The sequence below is a fragment of the Denticeps clupeoides genome, chromosome 4, assembly GCF_900700375.1.
Source record: "Denticeps clupeoides chromosome 4, fDenClu1.1, whole genome shotgun sequence".
In the NCBI taxonomy this organism is placed as follows: Eukaryota; Metazoa; Chordata; class Actinopteri; order Clupeiformes; family Denticipitidae; genus Denticeps; species Denticeps clupeoides.
This window is the reverse complement of record NC_041710.1, coordinates 3,428,346-3,455,679: the sequence shown is the minus strand read 5'-3', so window position 1 is coordinate 3,455,679 and position 27,334 is coordinate 3,428,346. Positions and strand designations below refer to the sequence as shown.

The 27,334-nt window shown below is 46.7% G+C and overlaps 1 protein-coding gene across 1 annotated transcript; it reads left to right on the top strand.

Moving 5' to 3' along the window:
• Window positions 1-429: 429 nt before the first annotated feature.
• On the top strand, window positions 430-25,698 carry yes1 (YES proto-oncogene 1, Src family tyrosine kinase). Its single transcript, XM_028975711.1, has 12 exons — window positions 430-1,025; window positions 13,067-13,360; window positions 16,098-16,197; window positions 16,577-16,675; window positions 17,050-17,153; window positions 17,229-17,378; window positions 18,886-19,041; window positions 19,358-19,537; window positions 21,425-21,501; window positions 21,734-21,887; window positions 22,795-22,926; window positions 25,390-25,698. The coding sequence occupies exons 2-12, from the start codon at window positions 13,075-13,077 to the stop codon at window positions 25,596-25,598; spliced, it is 1,647 nt and encodes a 548-aa protein (XP_028831544.1). The 5' UTR covers window positions 430-1,025; window positions 13,067-13,074; the 3' UTR covers window positions 25,599-25,698.
• Window positions 25,699-27,334: the final 1,636 nt, after the last annotated feature.

Sequence of the window (27,334 nt, the reverse complement as noted above, 5' to 3'; positions counted from 1 at the left end):
AGTGAATAAAATGGCTTTTATTCATAGTTGGGGGTCGTAGTGAACCAGAACTGATCGCTTCGTTGATGGTAACATGAAAGCACGTTGTAAGTCGCTCTGAATACTTGGATCTGGATAAAGGAGTCTGATAAATGCCATAAATGTACCCCCATCGCCCCGCCCCTCTGCCCCTCGCTCCGCCCCTCTCCTCCTCATTAACATTTAAAGCCACAGACACCGAAACGGCGCGTCCTGGGGAGGTCTCTCCAAAGTGGCTGCACCAAAAAGAGACGTCAGGTACAGTATCGGAAGACCAATATAAGATATAAGTGCAAAAAAAAAAAAAAAAAGAAGCTTTGAAGAGTGAAATCGCGGCGCTTTTCCCATTTCTCCGCTCGGCCGCTGGGTGGCGCCGTCGCGCCGCCGATCCAACGTTCCGCTTCGGAAAAGCGACAGGGCGCGGACAGTGCGCGGTCCGGCCCGTCCGTCTTCGTACCGAAAGCCACGCAAGGGGCTCCGGCTAGCGGACCGACCGGACCTCCGCGGCGGCCATATTGTGGGACGCGTCGTTCCGAGTAACTCCGGAGAAGGAGGAGGAAGAGGAAGAGGAAGAGGAGGAGGAGGAGGAGGAGGTCGTTCTCCAACTGTGGGAGTTCGCCGCTCGGCTGTCTTTTGTCATGTAGCCGAGCCGTGTTCCAATCTCTACCGGTTCCGGTTTAAAGGCTCGTTCCCCCCCTCCCTCGGTCCCTCCAGTCCCCCCGTTGTCCCCGCGTCCCTTTGTTTTGCGCTGGCGCGGGGTTCCCTCGACACGCCGCGGGTGGATTTTACACGGACCGACATGTAAACGCGTATTTTTTTTTTATTCCCGTCGACCTCCCTTTCATTTCCGCCAATGGAGTCGGCATGGGACAGACGCTGATTTCAAGTTGGGGATAAAAACGAGAAAGAAAGAAAGGAAGGAAGGAAGGAGGGGAGACGTGGATTAAACCCCCCCGGACGCCGCATGTGACCGCAAATAAAGGAAAGTGTTCCTTCTCCTGCTCGAGGTAAGGAGACCCACGCCGCCGGGCCTCGGAAAACACGGATTATTATCACCGCCATTATTATTATTATAAAGGTAATAAACCGAGAGTGCGGTAACGGCTCGTTCCGGGTTTAAAACGTTATCATTATTATAATTTGTCCCTGTCTCGGCGCGGTTCTGTCGGGTCCTAAAGGAACAGGCCCCGTCGGTCCCCAACTCCCCTCGAACTTTCAATCCCGAATCCGCGTCTAAAACGGGCCGTGAGAGCGTCTGCGCCAAGTAAAGGAGGTAGAGACGTGGAGGAGGGGGCTTTAATCCTCGCACGATGATCCCTGAGCGGGGACAACATTGTCCCTCTGTGCCCTGGGCCAGTTCCCGGGTTCCCACGTCCTGTAAATGCTGAAGAGAAATCTATCATCTATAAATCTATAACACATTTACTTCAGTGCGGGTTTTACTCATTTCAATGGAATTCAAAGCAAATTAGTCATAACCCGGACATTCAAAGTTAACTTTATATATGTTATATTGAATAGACTTCTGTATAGAAACTACAACAGAGTGAATAAAAAGATTGTATTCATAGTTGGGGGTCCTAGTGAACCAGAATTGATCTCTTCATCGATGGTAACATGGAAGCACGTTGTAAATCGCTTTAAATGTAAATGATTAGAGCATCAGACTCAATACAATATTCATAAAAGGCACCACATTTTAACTCTTAGTACTGACTATCATATGTTAAAATTTACCGTACACGTGCGTTGTCGTCCCATACGCCACACCATCTTGGCCATTTTTATCGAACGTGTTTGTTTTGCGTGAACATTATTTTGTCTTGCACAGTTTTGACACACTTGTTCATTTACATTTACAGCATTTACCAGACGCCCTTATCCAGAATGACATACAACCAGTAGTTACAGGGACAGTCCCCCCCTGGAGACACTCAGGGTTAAGTATCTTGCTCAGGGACACGATGGTAGTAAGTGGGGTTCGAACCTGGGTCTTCTGGTTCATAGGCGAGTGTGTTACCCGCTAGGCTACTACCACCCTCATGTTCATTGTTCATAGTTCTGACCACTAGTTATGGGGGTGAAGGAACATAGAGAATCGCCCTGTCACCGTCTCATCTGAAAGGTTGTGGTTCATGAACTTTTGTTGTCGGTCCGGATTTGGGTGAAGGCTCCCTGACTGGGGCGGCAGGTGGGTAGGAATAATGGAATTGTCGGAAGGACGTCTTCACCAGGCGTCCCGCTTCACGTTTACTCGCCCCGCGCCCGACCTGGTGCTCCGTGTCACTGAGCTGCCATCTGAGAACGGCATCTGGTGAATCTGCCACCTTCGTTCTGTGGGCGCCCTTGTTTTCTTAACCCTCTGGGTAAAGGTCAGGAACGGGGCAGTTGTAGCCGCGCCGGACGCACCGACAGGGCTCGTTGTCGGGCCTTGGGCAGATGTATTTTTAACATATATAAAACCACAAAATAAGCCGCAATTTCTGTCTAGCTTTAGGATCGTATCCTATGTCACGTTTATTTTCTGATGTGGGCGAAGTTGAGATTGGTATCAAATGAAAAACTGAATAAATTCTTAATCATTTTTGAACATAAAACAATGACACACTGAATACTGGAATGTATTAGTTATGCATCTAGGTGCACATCAGTATTTTTGTTTATAGTAGTGACTGCTCGACACACATCTTTGTTCGTAACGGTTATGTTGTAGGTACACGTCTTTGGGGTTTGTTCGTAAAGGTTCAATTGCAGGTACGCATCTTTGATGGGGTTTGTTAGTAACTGTTACATTGCAGGTACGCGTCTTTGATTGGGTTTGTTAGTAACTGTTACATTGCAGGTACGCGTCTTTGATTGGGTTTGTTCGTAATGGTTACGGTTGTAGGCACGTATGTATGCTAGGGTTTGTAATGGTTACGGTTGTAGGCATGTATGTTTGATCGGATTTGTAGTGGTTACGGTTCTAGGTACGTGTCTTTGATAGGGTTTGTAATGGTTACGGTTCTGGGCAAGTGTATTTGATGGGGGTTGTTTGTAATGGTTATGTGTATTTGATAGGGATTGTAACAGTTACAGTTCTAGGCATGCATATTTTATATAGTTACGGCTCTAGGTACTTGTATTTCATGGGTTTGTAACGATTAAGGTTCAAGGCACGCAGATTTTCTTGGGTTTGTAACCGTTACGGTTCTAGGCATGCGTATTTGATATAGTTACGGCTCTAGGTATTCATATTTCATGGGTTTGTAACAGTTACGGTTCTATGCGTATTTAATCTAAATTGTTTGGAGTGTTCCATTTGTAGGTACATGTCGTAGAGTAATGAGATTCACAGTTACTGTCACAGTCACAATTACTGACTAATGACGCAACACTCGTAATGGTTTAAATATTAAATATATTGTATTGCACACTTGTACTTTACCCTTTCAAACACACACACACACCCTTCAGCTTAACAGCTTAGTTACCCGTGTAGTTAAGAAGGAAGTGGGTTTTTAGTGGCACGTCGACGGGAACCTTCAGTGTTGCTTGGATGGTTCATCTCTTGTGACTTTATGGGAAATTTGTGTATTAAGTAGGGCAACACACACACACACACACAGAGCAGTGGGCTGAGCTGCTGCTCTTTCTCACTAATCTTCCCTCGCTGGCCAGTTCTGGCAGGCTGAGCGTGTCACATGTCATGTGGGTTCTGGTGGCCTCAGAGAGCCGACTCTCCTCCCGGCGTCTTTCATCGGTCTATTTGTCTTTTTTTAAATTTTATTTTATTTATTCCTCCCCTCCTCCGTAGCAGTGCGAAGGCCCCTCGTTGATGACGCCGCTAATTCTCCGTTTAATTACACCAGCCCGCCGTTTCCTAACGCCGCTGCGCCGCTCATTAGCTTATCAGCGGCAGGACGAATACGGCACATTTTTCACGGCTGACGCCGCCGCTCTTAATACTCGTCTATTAGAGATGCGTGAACGAACGAAGCAACCCCCCCCCCCCCCCAAACCCATTGGCCATTGTCTTGTCTTTCTTTGTCCTTTTTGTTGTTTTGTTGTGCGAGCGTCTGTACCGGGGCCGGAAACCCCAGTGGTCAGCGGCGGACGTGATTGGCCCACGCCACGCGGGTCGGTCCATCAATCGGCCGCGGAGACTCGTTCTTAAAGGCACGGCGCCGGGCCTACCTATCAGATACAGGAAGCCCCTTTTTTTTTTTGGACCAATTTAATACGGTGCCGTACAAATATGCCCACAATGCCTTATGCCATGCCACGCTTATGCCTTAAGCCAATGCCAAACGCCTTAAACGTAGAAGCGATTATAATTTTCCGCGCTTCCACCGCAGGATACTCGGCAGGAAGGTCTCAGTAACGGCGTCTTAAATCATCTCCATAGCCCCTCGAAACGGGCACGTGCGTGATTTATGCGTAGAAACGGCGGCGATCGTTGATTATGCGCGAACCCGTTCAACCCCCCCCCCCCCCCACCAAATTCTCCGCCCCCTCAACTCGACGTCTGGGATTTTTCCACAGGCGGCTGATCCGAGACCAGCGTTTCCTCTGCAGTCTCGGTTGGCCAGAGCAGGCGTCGTGGCGTAATTGTTAAGAATTTTGAGGTTCACGACAGTAATTACAGTCTTTACGACGATGGGCTTGGTGCTGGCACCGCAGTTTATAAATCACCGGGGCCCGCCTGGTTCCACGCTACGCCGCACTCGGGCTTCGCGATTCTCTACACGCTGCATCCCGCTCCGGCCGACCGGCATTGTTCATTCATGGTCGAGACGAGTCACACGCTGGACGATGTCCCAGGAATGAATGGAGCAAAAGTCCATCACTGTGTGTGTGAAAGTGAAGTGATTGTCGTCGTGAAACACCGCAGCACAGCACGCGGTGACACGGCGAAATGTGTCTTCTGCATTTAACCCGTCACCCTCGGTGAGCAGTGGGCAGCCATGACAGGCGTCCGGGGAGCAGTCAGTGGCACCTTGGCGGAACGGGATTCGAACCGGCAACCTTCTGATTACGGGGCCGCTTCCTTAACCGCTAGGCCACCGCTGCCCCAAGAAAGGTTTGAAAGGTTGATTTATTTTCTCATGATTTCAAGATATTTACTGAGATGTTTACTGTAATATTAGAAACCATCCGAAATATTTGAAAGATGTGTAAGTGACTGAAGTAACACATTTAGCCACCGATACATATATATTTTTTTTAATCAGGTGTGTGCTTAGCAGAGGTGTGAATTGTCACTGGTGTCACGTTTCGATCTGGTTACAGTGGCAGCGGTGGCCTAGCGGTTAAGGATGCGGCCCCGTAATCAGAAGGTTGCTGGTTCGAATCCTGATGAGCAAAGCACCGTCCCCACACACTGCTCCCCGGGCGCCTGTCATGGCTGCCCACTGCTCACTCAGGGTGATGGGTTAAATGCAGAGGACAAATTTCACTGTGTGCACCGTATGCTGTGTATCACATGTGACAATCACTTCACTTTACTCACTTACGATTGCTGCCATGTAACAGTATATGCTGGTAGTTGTTCTTTAAATGCACACGGCGCACTGCTGTGGGCGGAGTTAGTCGTCTGTTCCTGTCCTGATGCAGATCAACTCTCCACCATGCAGAGGAACCGAGCAGACCAGTCCAAGCTCCTGTGGTCCCTTTTATTATTTAATTTTGTGTTGCGTGAAAACCGCAACGTTCGGTCCTTTCTCTGCACGCTTCACCAGGGTTTCCTCCACTACACACCGACCCAAACCCGTTACAACCTGAAGCCAGACGTCCGTGGCGCCGGGTAGGTCCGGGCTGGACACAGAACATTTTTCTGCTCATTGGAGAAAATCTAAAAGTCGCTTCCAGACCGGACAGGGCACACGCTGCGCCCGCTGCAGGGCTCAGGACGAAAAAAGTCCCGGTAAGACTGTAGTAATGTCAGTGTAATGGCGTGTTTTAGATCTCGGGACACTCGGAGACGGTTAGGATCAGCCTTTCCTTCCTTCCCGCTTGCCGGGAACCCTCCGCCGATTTGATCCTATTGGTTTTGCGAAAAAGCGTCGGGGCGTGCCCCAGTCAAAGTTCAACAAGTTTCAACTTTGACCGCGGTGCAAGAACAACCGCTGTACTCAGATCAGGCAGCCACAGTCACTACCAGCTCTACTTTTTTACGAGAATTTTGTTATGCCGCCGCCAGAAAATCACAGAGCAACGTTATTATGATAAAATCAATGATGTTCTGCGCGGCATCGATGTGGAATTGTCCACGTCTGCATCGCGATGCATCGATTACATTTACATTTATGGCATTTATCAGACGCCCTTATCCAGAGCGACTTACAATCAGAAGTTACAGGGACAGTCCCCCCCTGGAGCAACTCAGGGTTAAGTGTCTTGCTCAGGGACACAATGGTAGTAAGTGGGATTAGAACCCGGGTCTTCTGGTTCATAGACGAGTGTGTTACCACTAGGCTACTACCACCCCGATTACACAATCAATTTCAACACACCTTGTGCTTAGAATATCGATGTTCACTTGAACTGAGAAATCACACAGGACATTTCCACAAATTGGTGGGAATGACGCAATGATGCTGATGCAAATAACTTCATGTCAGTCAAGTAAACTTGTCAGTGGTGGCCTGGCAGTTAAGGAAGCGGCCCCGTAATCAGAAGGTTGCCGGTTCGAATCCCGGTCTGCCAAGGCGCCACCGAGCAAGGCACCGTCCCCACACACTGCTCCCTGGGCGCCTGTCATGGCCGCCCACTGCTCACCAAGGGTGAGGACACGTTTCGTTGTGCGCACCTTGTGCTGTGCTGCTGTGTATCACAATGACAATCACTTCACTTTCACTAAACAAGATCATTTCCTGGCTGGATGATTATGTGAATGGAGAAAACGGGCCTTTCGCTGTAAAAGAGTGTAAAGAGTTAAATAAGAGCGTGTTTTGCCTGGAGATGCGTTTTATTTAGTCACGTATTTTATTTTTAATTACTGAGAACATCACCGGATACGGACATTTTGCATACGAGCCAGTGGCACTGTGGTTTCCTCCGGTTGCTGTCTGATTAATTAAAAAAAAAAGTTTTATTTATTGATTTATTTTTAACTATCGGGTGCCGGCAGGTTTCTAGCCTGCAGTTAGATGCAGGAGCTGCGGCGAGATGCTGTCTTCTGGAATGCCTGGCCTGCTTCCCCCAGCCCGCAGCTGAGCGGACCACTTGCGGGGCGGATCGGTGGGGGGGGGTGGGCGTGGGCGTGGCTCCGTGAATGAATTCTCTGTCCCAACCCCCCCCAACCCCTCTCAGGCCAAATGTCTTTTGTAATGCATGAGCGCGGCGCTTTTTACTCTTCGACGGACTCCTGGCCGGAGAATAAGAATGCGGGCGCCTGGAGATGTAAATCGGGGGTTCGGTTTTTTAGGCGATGTCAGCCGTGAGGGGGGGGGGTTGGGAGCCGATAAAGACCTCGGCCTCCGAACACGTGCCTTCGTGAAAGCTTGCTCTGCTTAAACCCTCTTTTTATGGCGCACCCGCCATATGAACACTGTACAGGTTGGACTGAAGATGCCCGGGCCTGCGGAGTGGGCGGCTTTGCAGTCCGGAGAGGTGAAGGAATGCCGATACAGGAAAACCCTCGGCATGCCGCATTCCGGTCCCAATCAAGCGCGTATTCGTTTTTTTTTTTTTTGTTTTGTTTTTTTTAAATCCCCTCTTTCTCCCAAAAACACGAGCGCCTATGCATCCACGTCATTTCAGCCCTTTTCTCCCGTCGGTATCAAAAACGATCCCCCAGGGAATAATTCAGACATTTTTAGGTGTTTAACAGCTTTCTTGTAAATAGCAATGCAAGATGGGTAACTGTGTGTGTAATGTATACATACACAATGTTACATAATACAAAATAATACATTAAAACAACTCTTTTAATAAAGTGAATAAACAAAGCCAAAATAATTTACTATTTAGAAAACATTAAATTCTATATTTTAATTCAATATGAATGTAAAAAGTAGCATATTTTACACAATAGGTATGTCAGGTATGTTAGACATTTTCTGAAGTATATTTAATGTATTTTAATATTATTTATTTGTGATTTATAAGTTGGTCATTATTACTAATAATCAACATGAAACGCATATTAAACCCCCTGTGAAAGGGGTTCATTTATTATAAATATCCGTTTTGATGTTTGATTGTCGCTCCCATCCGCTTGCTGACGAAACCGAGTTCTCTGGTACGTTTCCTGGCCTGCTGGTTGTAATATTGATCCGACGGAGCTTCCACCGTTCTTCTCCTCGCTGTCCACGCTGTTCTTTTTAAGGATTAACCAGCCCCACAATGGGGATTTACCTGCCCAGGCTCCCCAGAACACGGGATTCTCGCTTACGGCGCTGCACTTCCATGATCATCCTCTGTCACAGGATAGTAAGTAGGGCCCCATGATTTCCGCAATGCGGAAAACGCAGACCGAATTGTGGAGTCCAACAAATAAAACGGAATTGGTTGCAATGCACGGAATTGTATGTAATTTGCATGTTAGGCCGCTGCCGCACACGGTTCGGTTTTCCGGTTGAGGCGGCTCTTTCGCACGCAACGCAACTTAGAGGCTCAGTGAAACACCGAAGATCATCTTCGTTCTTTGCATGAAAGATTTTAGTTTAAACCTAGCAGCAGGTGCCCAAGCAATTAAATGTGATTTTGTCATATGGCATTTGTTCTTTTTTTTTTTTTTTTACCCCCAATCCACTCCACAGTCACACAGTTTTTGGGCCAATAAATACGCTTATAACCGAAAACACAGAATTCGGGAGAGTAAAAACGGATTTCGTAACGGATTTCCTTGTTATAAGTAAGTAGCTAGGTGGGTAAGCTGTTAAGAGGCTCCTGTCCTGGCATCAGTGATGTATGTGAGGATCGGGCGGGGTCGCGGAAGGGTCAAGGCCTGCACGTGCGGAGAGCGTAATAAGACGTGTGCGTGGTGGAAGAGGGATGGTCTCAAGGTTTCTGCACTTTGTGTGTGTGTGTGTGTGTGTGTGTGTGTGTGTGTGTGTGTGTGTGTGTGCAGTACATTTGAAAAGCCCATTGAAAGGGATGTAATGGTGTGTACTGGGTCTGTTGGAGACCCGGCCCGTTGGTCCCCGTCACTGAGCTCTTCTTTTTCTTCTTCTGGTCCTCTTACATCCAAAACCCCATCTGGACCGCGGCGTTGTGCGGCAGTCACGTTTTTGCGCGATGGCTGCTGTCAGTTGGGCTTCGGCAGAAGTCAGATCCGGCGTGCCGCGTCTTGTTCTGGGCCGGCATCGCGCCCGGCCCGATTCGAATCGGTTTTTGCCAGTAATTTGCGCTCCGTTGCTCTCTCTGTTCTTTTGTTCTTTCCTCGGCGGTTGTGCAAGCAGGGGGTGTCGGCGTTTCGCGGAAAAACCGGTTTGAGAGGTCCAGCCATTGCTTGATATTAATACGAGGAATTATCTGTGTGTTCATTAACCAGGTGAACTTATTTAGACATTTTTGCCATTTGTCCACGTAATGGAGAACAAGCTCCCTCTTCGTGTCCGGTCTGCTCCCACCATTGAAAGATTCGAGGCGAAAATCACGTCAGTTCTCTCAGGCTTTTTAGACGTGTGCACTATGTTTTACTTTATTTGCTCTTTACAGACTTTATGCTCTTCTTTCGTCCCGTTTGAATCAGTTTTATTTTATACTTCACTTTTTGCCAAGTAACCATATAAAGTAACGAACTAAAGTGAACGTAATGGGTAAAAACAAATTTGTTCGTTCGTTCGTTCTTAGCCAGTGGCCAGGCGTGGTTCTGTTGACTTTGTCAGCAAAAGCGGGGCACCGTAGGTCAGGTGACTCGGGGTTTGGACTGTGAAGCGCTTTAGATCTGGATTGGTTAACGCCGGCCACTCCTGTTTGCACGACGCTGCGCGGCCAAGCTTCTAAGAGCTCCGAGACGGAACCTGTGACGTGGGCTGGAGTGAATTTGCGGTGGAGGGTCACGCGGGTCACGTGATGCTGGCTGCCTTGATAAGCCTGCGGCGTCCAGCACTGACTCAGACTGTCCAAACTCGGAGCCAAACTGCCAGGGCAGTACGTGCCCTCGCCGATTTATCTCCGCTCCGTATTGACCTGGCTCAGCGAGGATTTTAGCTTCGTTGGGTACTTTTGAAATACATCTTTTTGGGGGCTGGAATGTATGTTGAGAAACTGAGCGTTCAATTCACTCCTGGTCTGGTGAATTGTTGGATTGTGGCTTCAAGTGAACTTTGTGAGGGTCTGGTGGGAATTTTTGGGCACCATCTCGTTCTTCGAGGGGCAGTGGCAGCCTAGTGGGTTAAGGAAGCGGTTTCCGGTTCTAATCCCGTCCTGCCAAGGTTCCACTGAGGTGCCACTGAGCAAGGCACCGTCCCCACACTCTGCCCCCCCGGGCGCCTGTCATGGCTGCCCACTGCTCACCAAGGGTGATTGGTTAAATGCAGAGGACAAATTTCACTGTCTGCACCGCGTGCTGTGCTGTAGTGTGTCACTTCTTCACTTCTTCTGCTCTTCTGGTAGTCGGAGTGGACTGACCACACACTGCTCCCCCGGGTGCCTTTCATGACTGCTCGCTGACAGCAGAATTTCGACAGTGAAACGTGTCCTCTGTATTTAACCACCACCCTTGGTGAGCAGTGGGCGGCCATGACAGGCGCCCGGGGAGCAGTGTGTGGGGACGGTGCTTTGCTCGGTGGAGATTTGAACCGGCAACCTTCCGATTAAGGGTCCGCTAGGCCTGCTTATACGCGCACACGGTTTGCTTTCATTCAGACACACACATTTGACAGCTGTTCACACGTGCCGCAGTCACCAGACCCCACCAGCTCCGGTCCAGCCGCGCCCTCTGGCCTCTACAGAGGAGATTATGCTGCTCCGGCCCACAGGGGGTTACCGTGTCTGTGAAGTCGGGGAAGCCCGCGTGACTGATTCCGGCCGGGGATGTAATCCGTCGGCTCGTCCGCTCCGGGGCGGAACACCAGAAGAAAGCGTCTCGTTGCATTCGCACGATTTAATAATCTGAATTGTTGAACTCGCCGGGGGCCGTCTCTCTCTCTCTGTCGTACTAGTGATCGATTGACCAAAGTAAACAGCAGGCGACCGGGTCCCCGGTGCACAGGTACACGCCCTGCAGAGGGGACGAGCGGCGCCGAGATGACCTTTCACCTGCACTTTGATCTCTGCATCCATCTGAGGGCTGCTCTACTGTGATCTACTGCTGTCCAGTGGCGCTGTAAATGATGGCTCGCGTAGTTGTGAGGAAGGACGAATTAAAAAATGGCTGTTGTTGCTAATATATTCCAATATATGTGTGTTTCTGTATAGCTTGCTTGTTTTGGTGATTCATTATTTGCAAAATAGTATTGATTTATTGAAATGTATGCCTAATGCATGTGGGAGGACCTGTTTTTATATCAGAATAAAGCTAGGGAAGTGTTGTTAACTCCTATATAGTGCTGTTTTAATGGTTCTTTAGTACATATTAAGGTACATATTAACGGTGCATTCAAAAATATTCTCGATTCAAAACGTTCATTATTTTTTATTTTCCATCAGTCTGATACGAAATACAGCCGTGAGATAATAGTCACATAACAAAAATATAAACTACAAACCTTCAAATTAAACACCTTAAATTGACACTTTTATCTAAAGTAGATTAAATAAAACCAAATAAGAGCTGCCATATTAGTTCCATTATCAGAATAAAAAAAAACGTGAGTTTTATCGGCCAGACGTCTGCCTTAAATGAGGACGGAGCAGGTTGAATTTTCTTTGCCGTTGCACTTTCCATGGCGCGTCCATCCGTTGCACACGCGTGCCCACGCCCACTTTCTTCTTATGCACACCAAGGATTACTATCTGAGCAGAAACCTGCATAGCGCCATCTGTAGGATTGGCAAACTCCTATCCAGAAAAACAATTAAACTTGCGCTGTTACAAAATGGGAAATATTAATCGATTTTGAATCAGTAGACATAAAATCGCAATTCTTTTGTGATTTTTTTTTTTTTTTTTTTTTTTTGGCACACCCCTAGTACATACACACACACACATATCACCATAGACTGCTGTCCTGCTGTGTCGTGATTATCATACAATTGCCCTAATTGTAGTAAAGAGAATGTAAGTATATGATATATGTACACACTTACTCACATGCTCTCTACCCTAATACAAAACATATATATATACTGTTCACCCAGAATCCATCTGCACAACTCTACAAAACGGATGAACTTCAAAAACTGCCCATTGAAGGCTTGTTGACGATGATTTGGACTGATTTGTCACACAAATGTACTATTCCTATCGTAACACCGCGGTGTAACTTCTCCGAGCCGCTTGTGCTCTGTTCTGATGTCATAATCTTGGTATACAACAGTAAAAATCTATATTTTGAGGAGTTCCTCAGATTCCTTACATATTTTTGTCACATGGTAGTTGTAGTGGTAGTAGCCTGAACCAGAAGGCCCAGGTTCAAATCCCACTTACTACCATTGTGTCCCTGAGCAAGACACTTAACCTGTAGTTGCTCCAGGGGGGGGACTGTCCCTGTAACTACTGATTGTAAGTCGCTCTGGTTTAGAGCGTCTGGTAAATGCCGTAAATGTACATACAAGCTATGCAGTAACAACAGGCAGTGGAATGTGTCAGACAACGTCAAATGAACATATGGCGCTAATTTCGAACGCCCGTACTCCGTACCCCTACCCAGAGCGTTGCTGCACTCCGATCACAACCAGCACTACAAATTCGCCCACGTCTGCATCGCGATTCAACGATTATGAGGTTCATTTTAACACCGCTACAACATATTTCCGTCACGTCTTTATTATATAAAAGTCTTTATTTCTTTCTTTGTTCATGTAAGATCCACGCGAGGCGTCCACATCATGCAGTACCGATGCTAGAGAAGTGGCTATCAAAAAATTATGACTGGAGTGTTCTTTCCCTGCGTTTCGCATGAACTGAAGTGTGATTTTTATTTTAACTGCATTTTTCCTTTCTTCCCCATCCTCAGGCTTGACTATGGGTTGTGTCAAGAGTAAAGAGGGTAAGGCCCCGGCGCAGAAGTACCGGGCAGAGGCCGCTGCGCCCACGCCGATGGGCTCCCACATGGGACACTACGGGCCAGACCCCACCCAGATGGGCCAGTCTCCATCGCTGAAAGGGCCATCCAACAGCTACAACAACCACCCCGCCGGCCTTACGCCCTTTGGAGGCTCCTCCTCCGCCGGCCTCACCCCGTTCGGCGGTGCCTCGTCCTCCTTCTCCTCTGTTGCCGTGAGCAACCCTTTCCCAGGTGCCGTCACAGGTGAGAAATAAGCGCCGTCCACAACGGCCTCAGTTTAAAGTTTAAAAGTTTAAAGTGAAGTGATTGTCAGGTGATACACAGCAGCACAGCACACGGTGCACACAGTGCAATTTGTCCTCTGCATTTAACCCATCACCCTGAGTGAGCAGTGTGTGGGGACGGTGCTTTGCTCAGTGGCACCTCAGTGGCTCTGGATTCGAACCGGCAACCTTCTGATTACGGCGCCGCTTCCTTAACCGCTAGGCCACCACTGAAACCGTGTGGTGGTGGTATTCCTGTCGTCATTCTACTTTCCTGTTTCTAGACAAGATGTAGTGCATTGGGCGTGTTCACAATTCCTTCTGTACTCACAGAAATAAGCAAATGGAAACCAGAAGACGCTTCTTGCTAGTTACCTGAATGTTGAAGAGAAGTTGGTGTGAAGATGATCGATAATGATGAATATATTTTTGGTAAAAACAGTTTTAAAAGGGGCGGAGCCTTTATTTATTATTGACATTTTTCACTCCCTACTTCCTCATTCTGGACTACATAAACCCCCTCCCATCAACACGTCACACGCCCGGGTGTAGCACAGTGTTCATCTCATCCGTTCTCATTTTCCCTTCATTCTCTTCACTCCTAATACTCTTTGTACACCGGGGATGTTAGCGTATGTCATAAACGTGGCTTCTGCTGTAGTGTGTGTGTGTGTGTTTCCATGTTTCCTGTCCTTTTGAGAATCAGTAGTAATCAGTCCTCCACTCGGAGATAATCTCGTCCCTGGGGTCTGCTCATATCTAATCCGGCCAGATCAGTTTTTTTTCTATGGAGATAAAAATCCATCAGTGTCCAGAGCCCCTCTCTCTGCCCCCCAGAACATAGAACATGTAGGGTTCTAGTGGCCTAGCGGGTAACACATTCACCAATGAACCAGAAGAATGAACCAGGTTCAAACCCCACTTACTACCATTGTGTTCCTGAGCAAGACACTTTCTCTGGATGAGGGCGTCTGCTAAATGCTGCAACTGAACTGAACATGCAGCCTGCATCCTGTATCCCAATCCCACGGCCTCTCGGGCACCCAGCATCCTCCCACAGGCCCTCTGTAGACGCCCAGTCACACACGACTGCGATACCAGTCCCCATTCCATCTTGTGAACATCTCGTCTAATAATATAATAGAATTATAATCGATGCATCGTGATGCAGACGTGGACTATTCTGCCCGGATGCCATGCAGCACCTTATTAATTATTTCCTAATGATGCTGGTGGGTGATTTTCTGGTGGCGGTATATTAAAATATTTGTTAAAAAGTTGTGCCTGGGGTGGCTTGATTTGAGTACAGTGCCACCCCAGGGAGGAATGGCGTTTTTTTTTTTTTTTTTTTTTTTTTTTTTTTTTTTTTTTTGCGAGTCCGATGGAATCGAACTCAAAGCAGGACTGGAGGAAGAGCTGGTCTTACCGGCCTCCCGAGTGTCCGGAGATTCACAACACAACTTTGTCATTTTACCGCGACTCGCCGTTTAAGACGCACAAACCTCACGGCGAGTGCAGCCCGTGCCGCGTTCATTCTGAAAGCGGCTTCAGCAGAGAGCAGATGAACCGGCAGCGTAAATTTCTGCTCGTTGTGGCAAATCAAAGCGTCCACACGGGTGAACGAGATCTAACTCGTGCATTTTGAAAGCATCTCGTATAAAGTAATGTAGAAAATGTATGGGATTCGTCCATAATCAAGACATTGGTAAGCTGAATCTAAAACGAATCGTGAGACCTGTTACGTCCTGGTCTAGGTCAGGTACGTGAAAAATTTGAAAGAGGGAGGGAAAGGTCACAACCGTTTGAACGAGGTGATTTTTTAATACAACGAAACTTTACAAATCACGCCTTGAAACACAGTCAGGCCACAAAAAAGCACCGGGTAGACTTATGGGAACTGGGCATCTGTCTGCCGTTTTTTCCCATTCTCCCTTTCTTCCCCTCTATCTCTCCTTTCCCCTTCACAGCACGCCATCTTTAATGGCTTCACTCCAAATCAGCGTCGGGTCTGGGAGGAGTTCCGTAAATTACAGGCTCCTCCTACAAAAAGGAGAAACACAAGACAGAACACGTCACATAACCATGTGACCACATAACCATGGGACGTAACAGACCAGTGAACGTTCACACCTATACAGCCAAGGGGAACAGAAAACTTTCTTCTAACCGTGTTCCATAGGTGTTATTCGACCCAGATATGCAGATGTGAAAGCTTGTTCGTAATGGACCATCTGGTCTCCCGGCAACCCAGCTCAATCCTCGCAGGCCCACATGTGAAGGAGAGACTCACAACAGAACATGAAATGTCTTTGTTTATTTTTCACAGATAAAAGGAGAATCCAGCGGGGCTCCGACTCCTAAGCTCAGTGCTTATATGTACTTATACTTTAGTTCAAACAGCTGAAAATGAACTTTTTCACGACTAGGTTGTATTGTTTTGCGTAAATTTTATGTAAAACGGCATAATTTTTGCTGATCCATCATGACCGTATATTTCCCAAATGTACTATATATAAAATATCACCTACAGTCATTTTAAAAAAGGTTTGAATGTTGACCTTTTTTTTTTCATTAAAGAATGAAAGACAATTGGCCGATCATTGCACTTATAATATGTGGCAAGAACCCAATGATGTTCTCTTTCTTTCCTAAAATATATTGTAATGTTTAATATCTTTCGTAAAGTAAAATGGCTGTCTTCATTGTCCACGTGGCAGGTGGTGTGACCTTCTTTGTGGCCTTATATGACTATGAAGCCAGGACGTCGGACGACCTGTCTTTCAAGAAAGGCGACCGCTTCCAGATCATCAACAACACGTAAGTCTGGCCTCTGTCCTCAGGAGTGGTGACATGGTGCAGATAATACCTCAACCAGGATTGGGCAGGATGGTAATGCCGGGCCTTTAATCCATCACTGTGCTCCGTCCCTGATGTGGGCAAAATCGGCCTGGTTTAAAGCCCTTTTCCTTAATGGGCCATCTGCTCGCCTGGCTGTACAGGGGGAGGAGCCGCTAGGTGTGTCTTTCTGAAACCGAAACCGTTTTTACTGCAGATGCCCGGCGTTCACGTGACCGGGAATCTTTCAAAACGGCACCCGGTGCTTTTGTCTGGCTCCCGCTAATGACTGTGTTGGAAGCTGGACTGGAGCCGGTCTGAAGGGCACCTCTGTCTATCTGTCTGTCTCTGTCCTCGGCAGGGAGGGCGACTGGTGGGAAGCGAGATCCATCAACACCGGGAAGAAGGGCTACATTCCCAGCAATTACGTCGCCCCGGCGGACTCCATCCAGGCGGAAGAGTAAGACCACGGACCGCCCCCTCCCCCTGCGGCCTGTCCAATCGCTCGGTCTCCCCTCCCCCCCTCCCCTGTGGTAATTAAGAGTGTGTGATGGGAACCGACTCGCGCAACATGAGCGGCTTCCAGCTGATAAATGAACGAGCGAACGAACGCATGACTGCGAGACAAAAGGCTTTTGTGCAGCCTGGGAGATTAGAGCGCATTCCATTAGCCCCGCCCCTTCCCCTAATGCACTACTTTACACTGCTGAGATTTCTGGGCCACATCGCTCCTGTTATCATGCTGTACATTACCTCATTCACCGGCGTTCCAAACCCCACATTGATAATGTAAGGCTTTTAAGAAAATCTGATCCATTTTATTCTCTGATCCAGATGGTATTTTGGGAAAATGGGCCGCAAGGACGCAGAGCGGCTGCTTTTGGTACCCGGAAACCAAAGAGGCACCTTCCTGGTGCGAGAGAGTGAGACGACCAAAGGTGAACCCGGTTCTCCGGCCGAAAGCGGGGAATGGGCGGGACCCAGTTCTGAATGTCTGTCCCTTCCCCCAACAGGGGCGTACTCTCTGTCCATACGCGACTGGGATGAGGTCAAGGGAGACAACGTCAAGCATTACAAAATCCGCAAGCTCGACAACGGCGGCTATTACATCACCACCCGGGCCCAGTTCGAGACGCTACAGAAGCTGGTTAAACATTACACAGGTTTGCTTTTACACACACACACACACACACACACACACACACACACACACACTGGTAAGCCTATATGCAACAGTCATCTGTACAAATGATGAACATTAAAAGATCAAGATATTAACCTGTCTGACCATCATGTTAATATTAGTTTAGCTTTAGTTTATGTGATCCTATATAGTTTTTATTAGATCCTATATACTGGCCATCTCTGATCCGTCTCTACAGTGTAGTTTACTTTAACTTCCCTTGTCGGAGGTCTCATACGCTTCCTGGCCACAGTGCACACACACACACACACACACACACAAGTCAGAACTGTGCCGGAGCTTCACTCTGATTGGCAGGATCAGCTGTGTGGAGGGGAGAATGGGGGTCTTATCTCCACACAGCTGTCTGGAGCTCCTTTCTGAGGGATATTTTACACCCTGCGGTTCCACGCTGCTACAGCCAAGCAGTCTGGGCGTGTTTAAAGTTTTCCAAATGCCGTTCTCCACGCACCAGCTTCTGATCCCTGCAGAATCCACGAGCCCGGCTCTCGCCATCAGGCTCTTTTTGAGGTCCATGAATGTCCTAGGGCTTTGTGTTTGCATTGTGTCATATACATTAAATTCCGATTATTAGCTTGCTGTATTTTGTTAATTTTGTGTAGACTACACATCTACACTGACATAGTTCTTGGTAAGATACTTACCCCTCAAATTGGCACTTTGTTTTCTATGATAAATACTGAGTTTATACAATATGGAACCACTTGGAAAAGGAACTTCTTCCAGTCCCAACGTGACCGCTGACTCCTGGCCTGGGTTCTTTTCTGCGACATGAAAAGTGCGGAGATATGCAGCGCAAACCTTCCATCAAATCAGCACACACAATGAAGTGTTCCATCGAGGAGGTTAAACCGCCTCCCTGTTTAAAACGCGTGTGTTCGTGATAATTAACGTAACTGGGCTGTCCTGCTTGGGCTGTCCACCAAACGTCTGGCCCGGCTCCTCGCGGGGCGGCCCTGCACAACACTTTCAAAGGAAGCTGAATAAATTGACCTAATTTGTATGAGTGTGGCGATGCCGCGTGCTTCCTTCCTCTTGTCCTCATACTTTCCAAAAAAACAAACTTTTTTTTTTTTAATTCAAATTCAAATTTTATTTTATTTATCATAATTCAAATTGTATTTGTCACATACATACTCATACACGGTATGATATGCAGTGAAATGCTTTGGTGACTGCTACAGACCACAGTATTGCAAATATTGCAAGTATACAATGATTACCAATATGCAGATATTACAAACATAACCAAATATTACACTTTTATGTTAAAGTGGGGAAAAAAAAAAGTAAAGAGTTTGTGCAAAAATTCTGGGGGGGGATTGAGTCCAGAATTATTGAAAGTGCTGGATTGTATTGGAGTTCTATGAAGTGATGTGGTTGTTGAGATGTTGATCGTCATAAATTCTTAGTTCAATAAATACCCACAGCAAACCCATCTCTTGCTCTCTCTCTGTCTTTGATAGAACATGCCGATGGGCTGTGCCACCGGTTGACTGCTGTCTGCCCTACAGTCAAGCCCCAGACTCAGGGCCTGGCCAAGGACGCGTGGGAGATCCCACGGGAGTCCCTCAGGCTTGAGGTCAAACTTGGCCAGGGCTGTTTTGGAGAGGTGTGGATGGGTAAGAAACACAACCTGCCCTGTCTGATGCTTCCAGATCATTTCCTTACATGGATATTCAAAGCATCATCACAGCACGAACCTCGCCATTGAACTGAATTGTCTGTTGTTCAAAAGTCCTGCATGTCCTGACCTGCCCACCTGCAGACTGAGGAATCCAGAGCATGTTCTCATCTTTCAGTTCCCTCCCTCTCTGTTCTCTGTGTAAAGTGAATGGATGGCAGGGCATGAATGCAGGTTCTGGGTGTGTCCCAAACATGTTGTAGGCAGCAGACAAAATAGACATTAATAGTTCTGTCTGTCTCCATCGTCTGCAGGCACATGGAACGGCACGACCAAAGTTGCCATCAAGACCCTGAAGCCGGGCACCATGTCTCCAGAGGCCTTCCTGCAGGAAGCCCAGATCATGAAGAAACTTCGGCACGACAAGCTGGTGCCGCTGTATGCCGTGGTGTCTGAGGAGCCCATTTACATCGTCACCGAGTTCATGGGCAAAGGTGCGGTGACGGTCCAGCCATTCCGCAACGATGAAAATGGCAGATTTTGTGGCTTGTTTTTTCACACCCTTGGGAAAACTCATCCAAGGTCTAGTCTTTGTAATACATTAAATGAGTGAGACACTATCGTCACTCACACATGCACACCCAATCTTCATTATTAGCCACCACCGTATGATCATCAAAATTATTACTTGTTTCACACTGTTGCAGCTTTACGTTCTGGTGCATCTCAATAAATTAGAATATTGTGAATAATAATTTATTTCAAAAAGGTGAATCATAGCACAGTAAATGTTGAACATCGGAGAAGTTACCTTGTGACCGTAGAAAATGCCTGAACTGCGTGGTTAACGTAAAAAAACATGGAGCACACCCTTATGTCTGCAATAAAAATGACAGGGTTTTTCCGAACTGCCCCAACAAACATCAAAGACGTCAAAACACTGCCAGACCCCCTCTGTCCGCGCCAGCGATGCCACATGAAAGTGCCGTGATGAGATCTGCACTTCCTGTTTTGATGTACCCGCCATATACCCTCAGTTCGGTCATATAAGCCGCTTTGAGAACTGCGGCTGTTGCAGTGATGCGGCTACTTTATGGGATTCCCTGCCGCCAACACATTTAACCTGGTCATATCAGAGCAATGAAATTACCAAACAGGTCACAGTGGACCAATTAAACATTTTCGGCAAACTCACTCACACTCGTTCTTCAGATCAGCCATTTTGCGCACAGTCCCTCGTCGTGGATAAAGGCACGGGGAAATGCATATGATGCAACTTCCGTGTTAAAAATTGACCAGTCTCTCTGTCGAGAGTAGAATAGAGCTGCTGCATGTAAGCTCGAGTGCACAGGAGGGGACGATGGCATTTACATTTACATTTATGGCATTTGGCAGACGGCCTTATCCAGAGCAACTTACAACGTGCATTCAAGTTACCATCGATGAAGAGATCAATTCCGGTTCACTAGGACCCCCAACTATGAATACATCTATTTTATTCACTCTGTTGTAGATTCTGTACACAAGTTCGACAATAAGAAAATTACAATTCTCCAAGACGGAGAAGAGTCTAGATGAATGTTTTCCTTTTACCTTCAGAGATGGAGGGACCAGGCGAGCAGTACTGGAGGCTCGGAGAAGTACTGGAGGCTCGTGATGGCGACAGTGATCAATGACATGTGCTTTTCCTGTATTTTTGTGTGTGACGAAGTAATGGCGTACATTCGGGTGGTTCAATTCCGATACTGAAGAAGCCAAAAAAACCATCCTTGCCCCATTAACATAATCACCTGTTTTGTCTACAGTTTCTTTTCAGTCGGTGCAACCTACAAACAGGTGTGCTCCATAGTCCAGAATTTACGGTAATTAGAAAACGTGATTATAATGAACAAGTGAGTTTAGGTTGGCCGGAACTTCCTGTTTTACACAGCAGTGATGGTGACCATTCAGGAGGTGCTGTTCACAACTGTTGCCTGACCGATAAAACTCCTAATCGGTGGACCACATGAGCATTATTGCTTGCTATATTGTTACTTGACTGTGATAAATCCCTTCCCCGGGCCGGTGGTCAGACATTGGAAAGGTTTTGGATCTGCGTGCACTTCCTCGGATTTATCAGACGCCCTTATCCAGAGCGACTTACAACCAGTAGTTACAGGGACAGTCCCCCCCTGGAGACAGTCAGGGTTCAGTGTCTTTCTCAGGGACACGATGGTAGTAAGTGGGGTTTGAACCCGGGTCTTCTGGTTCATAGAGTGTGTTACCCACTAGGCTACTACCATCCACTGATTGATTCTGTGATGAGTTCTGCCTGCGTATGTTGGCCCAGTTGCGGATAACGTGTGTTAAGAGGTTAAAGACGCTCTTCCTGTTTTTTGCAGGAAGTTTGCTGGACTTCCTAAAGGAAGGGGAAGGGAAGTACCTGAAGCTTCCTCAGCTGGTGGACATGGCAGCACAGGTAAGAGGGTCAGATGTTATCACTTTTTTTTTTTTTTTTTTTTTGCTTTTTATCTACTTATACATCTATAAATGTTTGGCTTAAATGTGACATTTGCCTGCCTGTAAGTGCGTTCTGAGATCTCTCTTCAACTGATGAGACGTGGTAGAAGTTGCGTCTCGTCGTGCATGGTGTCAAGCTCGCTTGCATCAGAGGCGATGTCCCTTAACCCCCGCCGCTTTGTGCCCTGAAGATCGCGGACGGGATGGCCTTTATCGAGAGGATGAACTACATCCACCGAGACCTGCGGGCTGCCAACATCCTGGTGGGCGAGAACCTCGTCTGCAAGATTGCCGACTTTGGCCTGGCGCGGCTCATCGAGGATAACGAGTACACGGCCAGACAAGGTCTGTTCACCAGCACACCCATCAGCTTTTTTTTTTTTTTTTTTTTTTGCCATTCTGGACATTGTCCCTCAGATGACTTGCTTGTATGACGTTATAGCGTTTACAACTCCAGTCTATCAGGCACCAGTCAATGGTGAGAGAAAATCCATTACATCCATTAACGAACATTCCTTTCAATTAGTGAAGTTCCTCTGGGATTTCTATTCATTTTGTTCCTTATTATGTCGGTCCTGTCCCACTACCAGCACACATCATTGAGCTGATCTAATATTTATCTGTCGTCTATTGGTTATGTCTAGTGTGTTGATTGTGGGTGGGGCCTCTGGGCCTGGGAACACTGGGTATATTTTCCTTTTCTTCTTTGTATGGTCTCTCCCATTTTATCAAATAAAATGGGAGAGATGATCAGAGAAAGGAAACCGAAAAGAACCTTGCGAGTCTTAATTCTAATTGTAATTTTCGGGGTTCGTGCCGGGTCAGGTCTCTGCTGGTTTTATTGAAATGACATGCCGGAATGAGTCACTCGGGGACGGGGAAAATGAGGAACGAGACCGAAAGTGAGTCTCTGTCCTTGCCGATCCTGTCGATCCTCAGCATTTGTCACGAAGGGCTTGGTAACGAGAATTAACCCTGATCTGTGCCCGACTGACTCCACTCTACAGGAGCAGGGCGGAGCAACTCCGCCCTGCCGTGGTTTTTCCCCACTTCCGACCCCTCCTGGAAGCTTCACGCACTGCTACTGGAACTCTGCTGATACTGGGCGTTTTGGAATTTGAAATTTCCTGATTTTCACTTCCTATGCACTCAGAACTGACCATTAAGCATTAATCACTTTTTTTTTTTTCTCTGATATAATTAATAATTGATTTTTTATAATGCATGATGTCTTCCTCTTCCCTCTATGCAGGAGCCAAATTTCCCATCAAGTGGACGGCCCCAGAAGCGGCGCTGTACGGTCGTTTCACAATCAAGTCGGACGTCTGGTCTTTTGGCATCCTGCTCACTGAACAGGTCACCAAGGGCAGAGTTCCGTACCCAGGTGAGCGGCCTTCTGGGAATTGTAGTACCAGGTCAGGTGGTCTGAGTGAGGAGACTATTGGAGCTGTAAATCTCGACCAAACCCGATTTCTGTTATTTTAGTCGGGTCTGGTCTGGTGAAGCCGAGCTCGCTGTGGTTTGTGATCGGTCAGCAAACACGAACGTCTGGTCTATACTATAGTACCCATCCTTTCCATATGATTCGCTGCTTGTAAAAGTGTTTCGCATGTTGTACATTTGTAATAGTTAGCGAAAGCTGTACTTCTCAGCTCACCAGACTATAGGTTGGTTTCACGAGACGTCACACCAAGGCACCGAGAAAAGGAAAAGTTGTTCTTCACAATGTAAACGTCAGAAATGACACCGTCACGGCACGAAACCGGTACAAAATTGCATTTGTTACGAGGTTGGTTTGGTTTTCTTTTCCACAAATAGTGTGATGAGTTCCCACCAAGAGCAACACTCGAAGTCACACGCAGGGACACCATCAGGTCAAAGACACCGGGAAAAAAAAAACACGAGCATTGGGCTCATAAAGACAGGTGTCACATTTAGTACATTTTCCGCAATACACGAGCCTAAATGCAGTTTAGTTTAAGTGGAATAATTAATAGTAAGTTAATAAACATACATGATTTAATTATTGAATTCAATTGACTTAAATACGGGACTTTTGATTGAGTGGAGAGCATATTGTTTTTGCATATGGACCAACCTTTTTATGATATGTAATGTTGTACTATGAATCTTCAGGGAGCGATACACATTACGTGGGCATAAAATCGGAAACTATTATGTCAGCATTCCGGGATTCATTGACAGTTTATGCATATAGATGCATATAGATATGTTTATTGTTTTTGTAATGCCACCATGTGACAATAAAAGCGATTTGACTTTTTATTATGTCGGCTGTGTAAGCCACGTAAGACAGTAACATAGAGGAACAATGATTTCTAAACTGTGGCACACCGCTTGGTTCACACGATGCTTTTGGTGAAAAATATCAGCAATATATTTAATGAAGGACCAGATTAAAGTGTAATGGCTGCCAGCACAGATGCCGGTGAAGGAGAAGACTGATTTGTAACGCTCTGATGCAGTAAATGTAAAGAAGAGGTGCCGCTAGGGAAGTTGTTTGTAATTTCGGCAAATCTTTGGTTCGTCAAAAAATCATTCATCTTCACGCCTTACATATCTTTGGATAAATTGCATCTATTGCTACAGACGTATAGACGTATTTTCAATTTTTACTTCCTGCCATTAGAAATCGCACTGACTGACCCATCAGCGTCACAGGTAATCACAGGCTGGTCAGTGAGGATCAATGACAGACGATGTGAGCAAATAAACCGACTGAGGGATTGAGTGACGGGATCAATGCATCACTCCCCTGCTGTCTAATTAATGATTAGGTGCCACAGACGAACATCTCAAACCGTCTCTCTGGCCGCCCCCTGCTGGTACGCCGGGGCGCTGCACGCTCAGAAAGCTCCGCACGCATTAGTCATGCCTGATGGGAGAAACCATCTGGTTGGCACACACTCAGAGACTGGGCATTAACTTGTTTACTGCCAGCTGTCCCTGTCGTGCCTGTCGTCCCTGCCCGGCCTGCACCGTCCCCCTGCTTCCCCGCCGCCGACATGGAGCGACTCAAAAATTTCTCCTCCTGGGCCTGTTTCATTAACTTCCCAGTCACAGCGGCTCACACGAGCCCAGTTTCACCGAACTACACAACAGTCTGCATGTTGCATGTGCCAGCGCAGCATCACGAGCCACGTGAAGAGCAGTGGCATGTAAACACAAACCACCGCATTTTCAGCTCATAAACAGGCCCGAATGCAACACTGCGCTGAACTAGTCCCAGGTCAGATCCCCACTTACTAGCATCGAGCGTTTGTACGTCGCTCTGGATAAGGGCGTCTAACATTTAACTATGAGGCTTTTTTTTTTTTTTTTCTGCTCCTATCTGAACTCTCTGACTATGGAGGAGGCATCTGCTCACACACCCACAAGCAGCCAGGCCGTAGATTTACTGAACGCCGATGCTCTCATGTACCTCCACCGTGTCCAGTCCATCCCCCCGTGGCCCTGGCCCCACTCGTTCTGTTATTTCCAGAGGACAGCAGGTCATCCTGTGCCCTGTTACCCCTGCTGGGTTGGCCAGTCGCCCGGAGACTGGTATCTGCTCGCCCCGCCTCCCCCGACTGTGAACTCGTTTTGCCCGGCGCTCAGACCAGGAGTTGGTCCGTACACCAGAACCGTATCTTCTTTACTCCTGTTATTGGTTTTTCAAATCATTCAGGAGACAAGAGCCTTAAATTTTTATATATATATATATATACACATATAATTATTATTATTATTATAATTATTATTTTTTACTTTAGTCTTACTTTACCTTGCATTGATATGAGTGTACTATAAATATAGTCTGACTGAGTGGACTTTCTCTCCCGGACAGGCATGGTCAACCGCGAGGTGCTGGAGCAAGTGGAGCGCGGGTACCGGATGCCGTGTCCGCAGGGCTGCCCCGAGTCCCTGCACGAGATGATGAAGCTGTGCTGGAAGAAGGAGCCGGACGAGAGGCCCACGTTCGAGTACATCCAGTCCTTCCTGGAAGACTACTTCACCGCCACCGAGCCCCAGTACCAGCCGGGGGACAACCTGTAGGGTCCAGACGGGGTCCCGGGAGACTCTGAGTCGCCTCCTACCGCTTCCCTGCAAACTGACCCCTTCCTTCCGGCCTGCGGTGGTTGTGGATGCCGCCACCGTCCCCTCTTTTCTTTTTATCTTTTTTTTTTTTTTTTTTTTTTTTTTCTGTAAAATGTGGACAACGTGAGGATAAGCGTGTTCTGAAACACGTATGGGTGGGTTGGTCTTAGTTACCATTTGGCACGACGGAGCAATGCAATGCAATGCAATGCATTGTGTGTTGAACACCCCTGTACAGCACAGAGAGGGGGCGGGCTGCAATTTTGGAGTAAAAAGAGCTAATTGCCGTTGTACAATTGCACAAAGAATTTATTGTGTTTTTTTTTCCCCTTCTGTCAGTTTTTTTTCCTCCTTTCTTTGCAATTTTTCATTTGTAGAAGAATCATTTCAGAATGAGGGGTGTTTCTTGGTGGTTTTTTTTTTTTTTTTTTTTTTTTCAATTTCAGTAGCAACTTTAATGTGACCAATAACTGTGGTAGAATGAGGACTCTTCTCCAGACAGAAAGCGTGAGAACGGGCGCGAGACTCTGAATCGATGAATGTAAAAGTTGTGACTGGTGCGAATCCGTGGGATTCTGAGAAGAAAGTAACAGTAACTGTTGATGATTTTTATTTGTATTTTTTTTCTGAATCATTCGGACGCACGTGTTTGTGACCATCTGTACGTTCCTGTTTTTCTACACTGGTGGCAAATCTTTTTTTTTTTATTAATGCAATATAGTACTTCTGTGTATTTCTTTTTTTAATCTATATAACAACTTGAATTTCACACAAAGAGCCATGCTGAACATTGTAATTTTTTAAAAATTAAATGTTTCCATTTACATCATTATAAAGCCAAGTTCTGCTACTAAGAATTAAACCTGTTTCTTCTGGTGTCAAAATGGACTTGCTTTAAAGGAGTCCATGTTAACAGCGACTGTAAATTTGAAATCCATGTGCTGAGTCGTCATTTTGAAACAGATGCTGTAACGTGTTTTTTACGATGAAATGCTGTCTGTTTTAGTGCCACTTGTGTGAAAAGATGTACTGGAGGTAGACATTTCATGGTAATTCGGATGAGATTAAATGCAAATTGGGAATTAGTAGCTGGAAACTGCAATGTGACACCAAGTCTGGAATGGGTTTCTGAAGAAAAGTTCTGCTCGTGGAACTAAAGAAGCACGTGAGTCCCGGAGGTCCAGGTCCCTATTTGAGGTCCCTCGCGAGGCTGGGCTTTACAGTGCCACGCCCCATTTCACTGGACGAATCAGTCTTTTCTCCAAAGGGCTATGAGTGCAGGTGGCAGGTCTCCGCTCAAGTGTCCCGTTTCATTCATGTACTCGTATGTTCTTTGGTTTCATGTTTTTTTTTTTTTTTTTTTTTTTTTATTATACTTTTTCCTGAAGAGAACTCTAATGTGATGGCACAGAACATGTAGAAATGTCCTAATGGGCGGGGCTTAGTAAAAAGACTGCTACAATTACTAATCCAAAAATATTTGTACAGTGAAAAATAATAAAGTTTAACCTAATGCTTTTAGATACTTTCTCAGTGTATTTTATTGTATTTTTGAACTCCCATAGGCCTACACATGCATGTCCACGGTTTAATTTTAATGTTTATTGTAGGAAACGTTATCCAGCGAGTTGTGTTTTAAAGTTCAAACGTTCAAATGTGAATTTTATGTTTGAATATGCAAAGCTACAATTTTC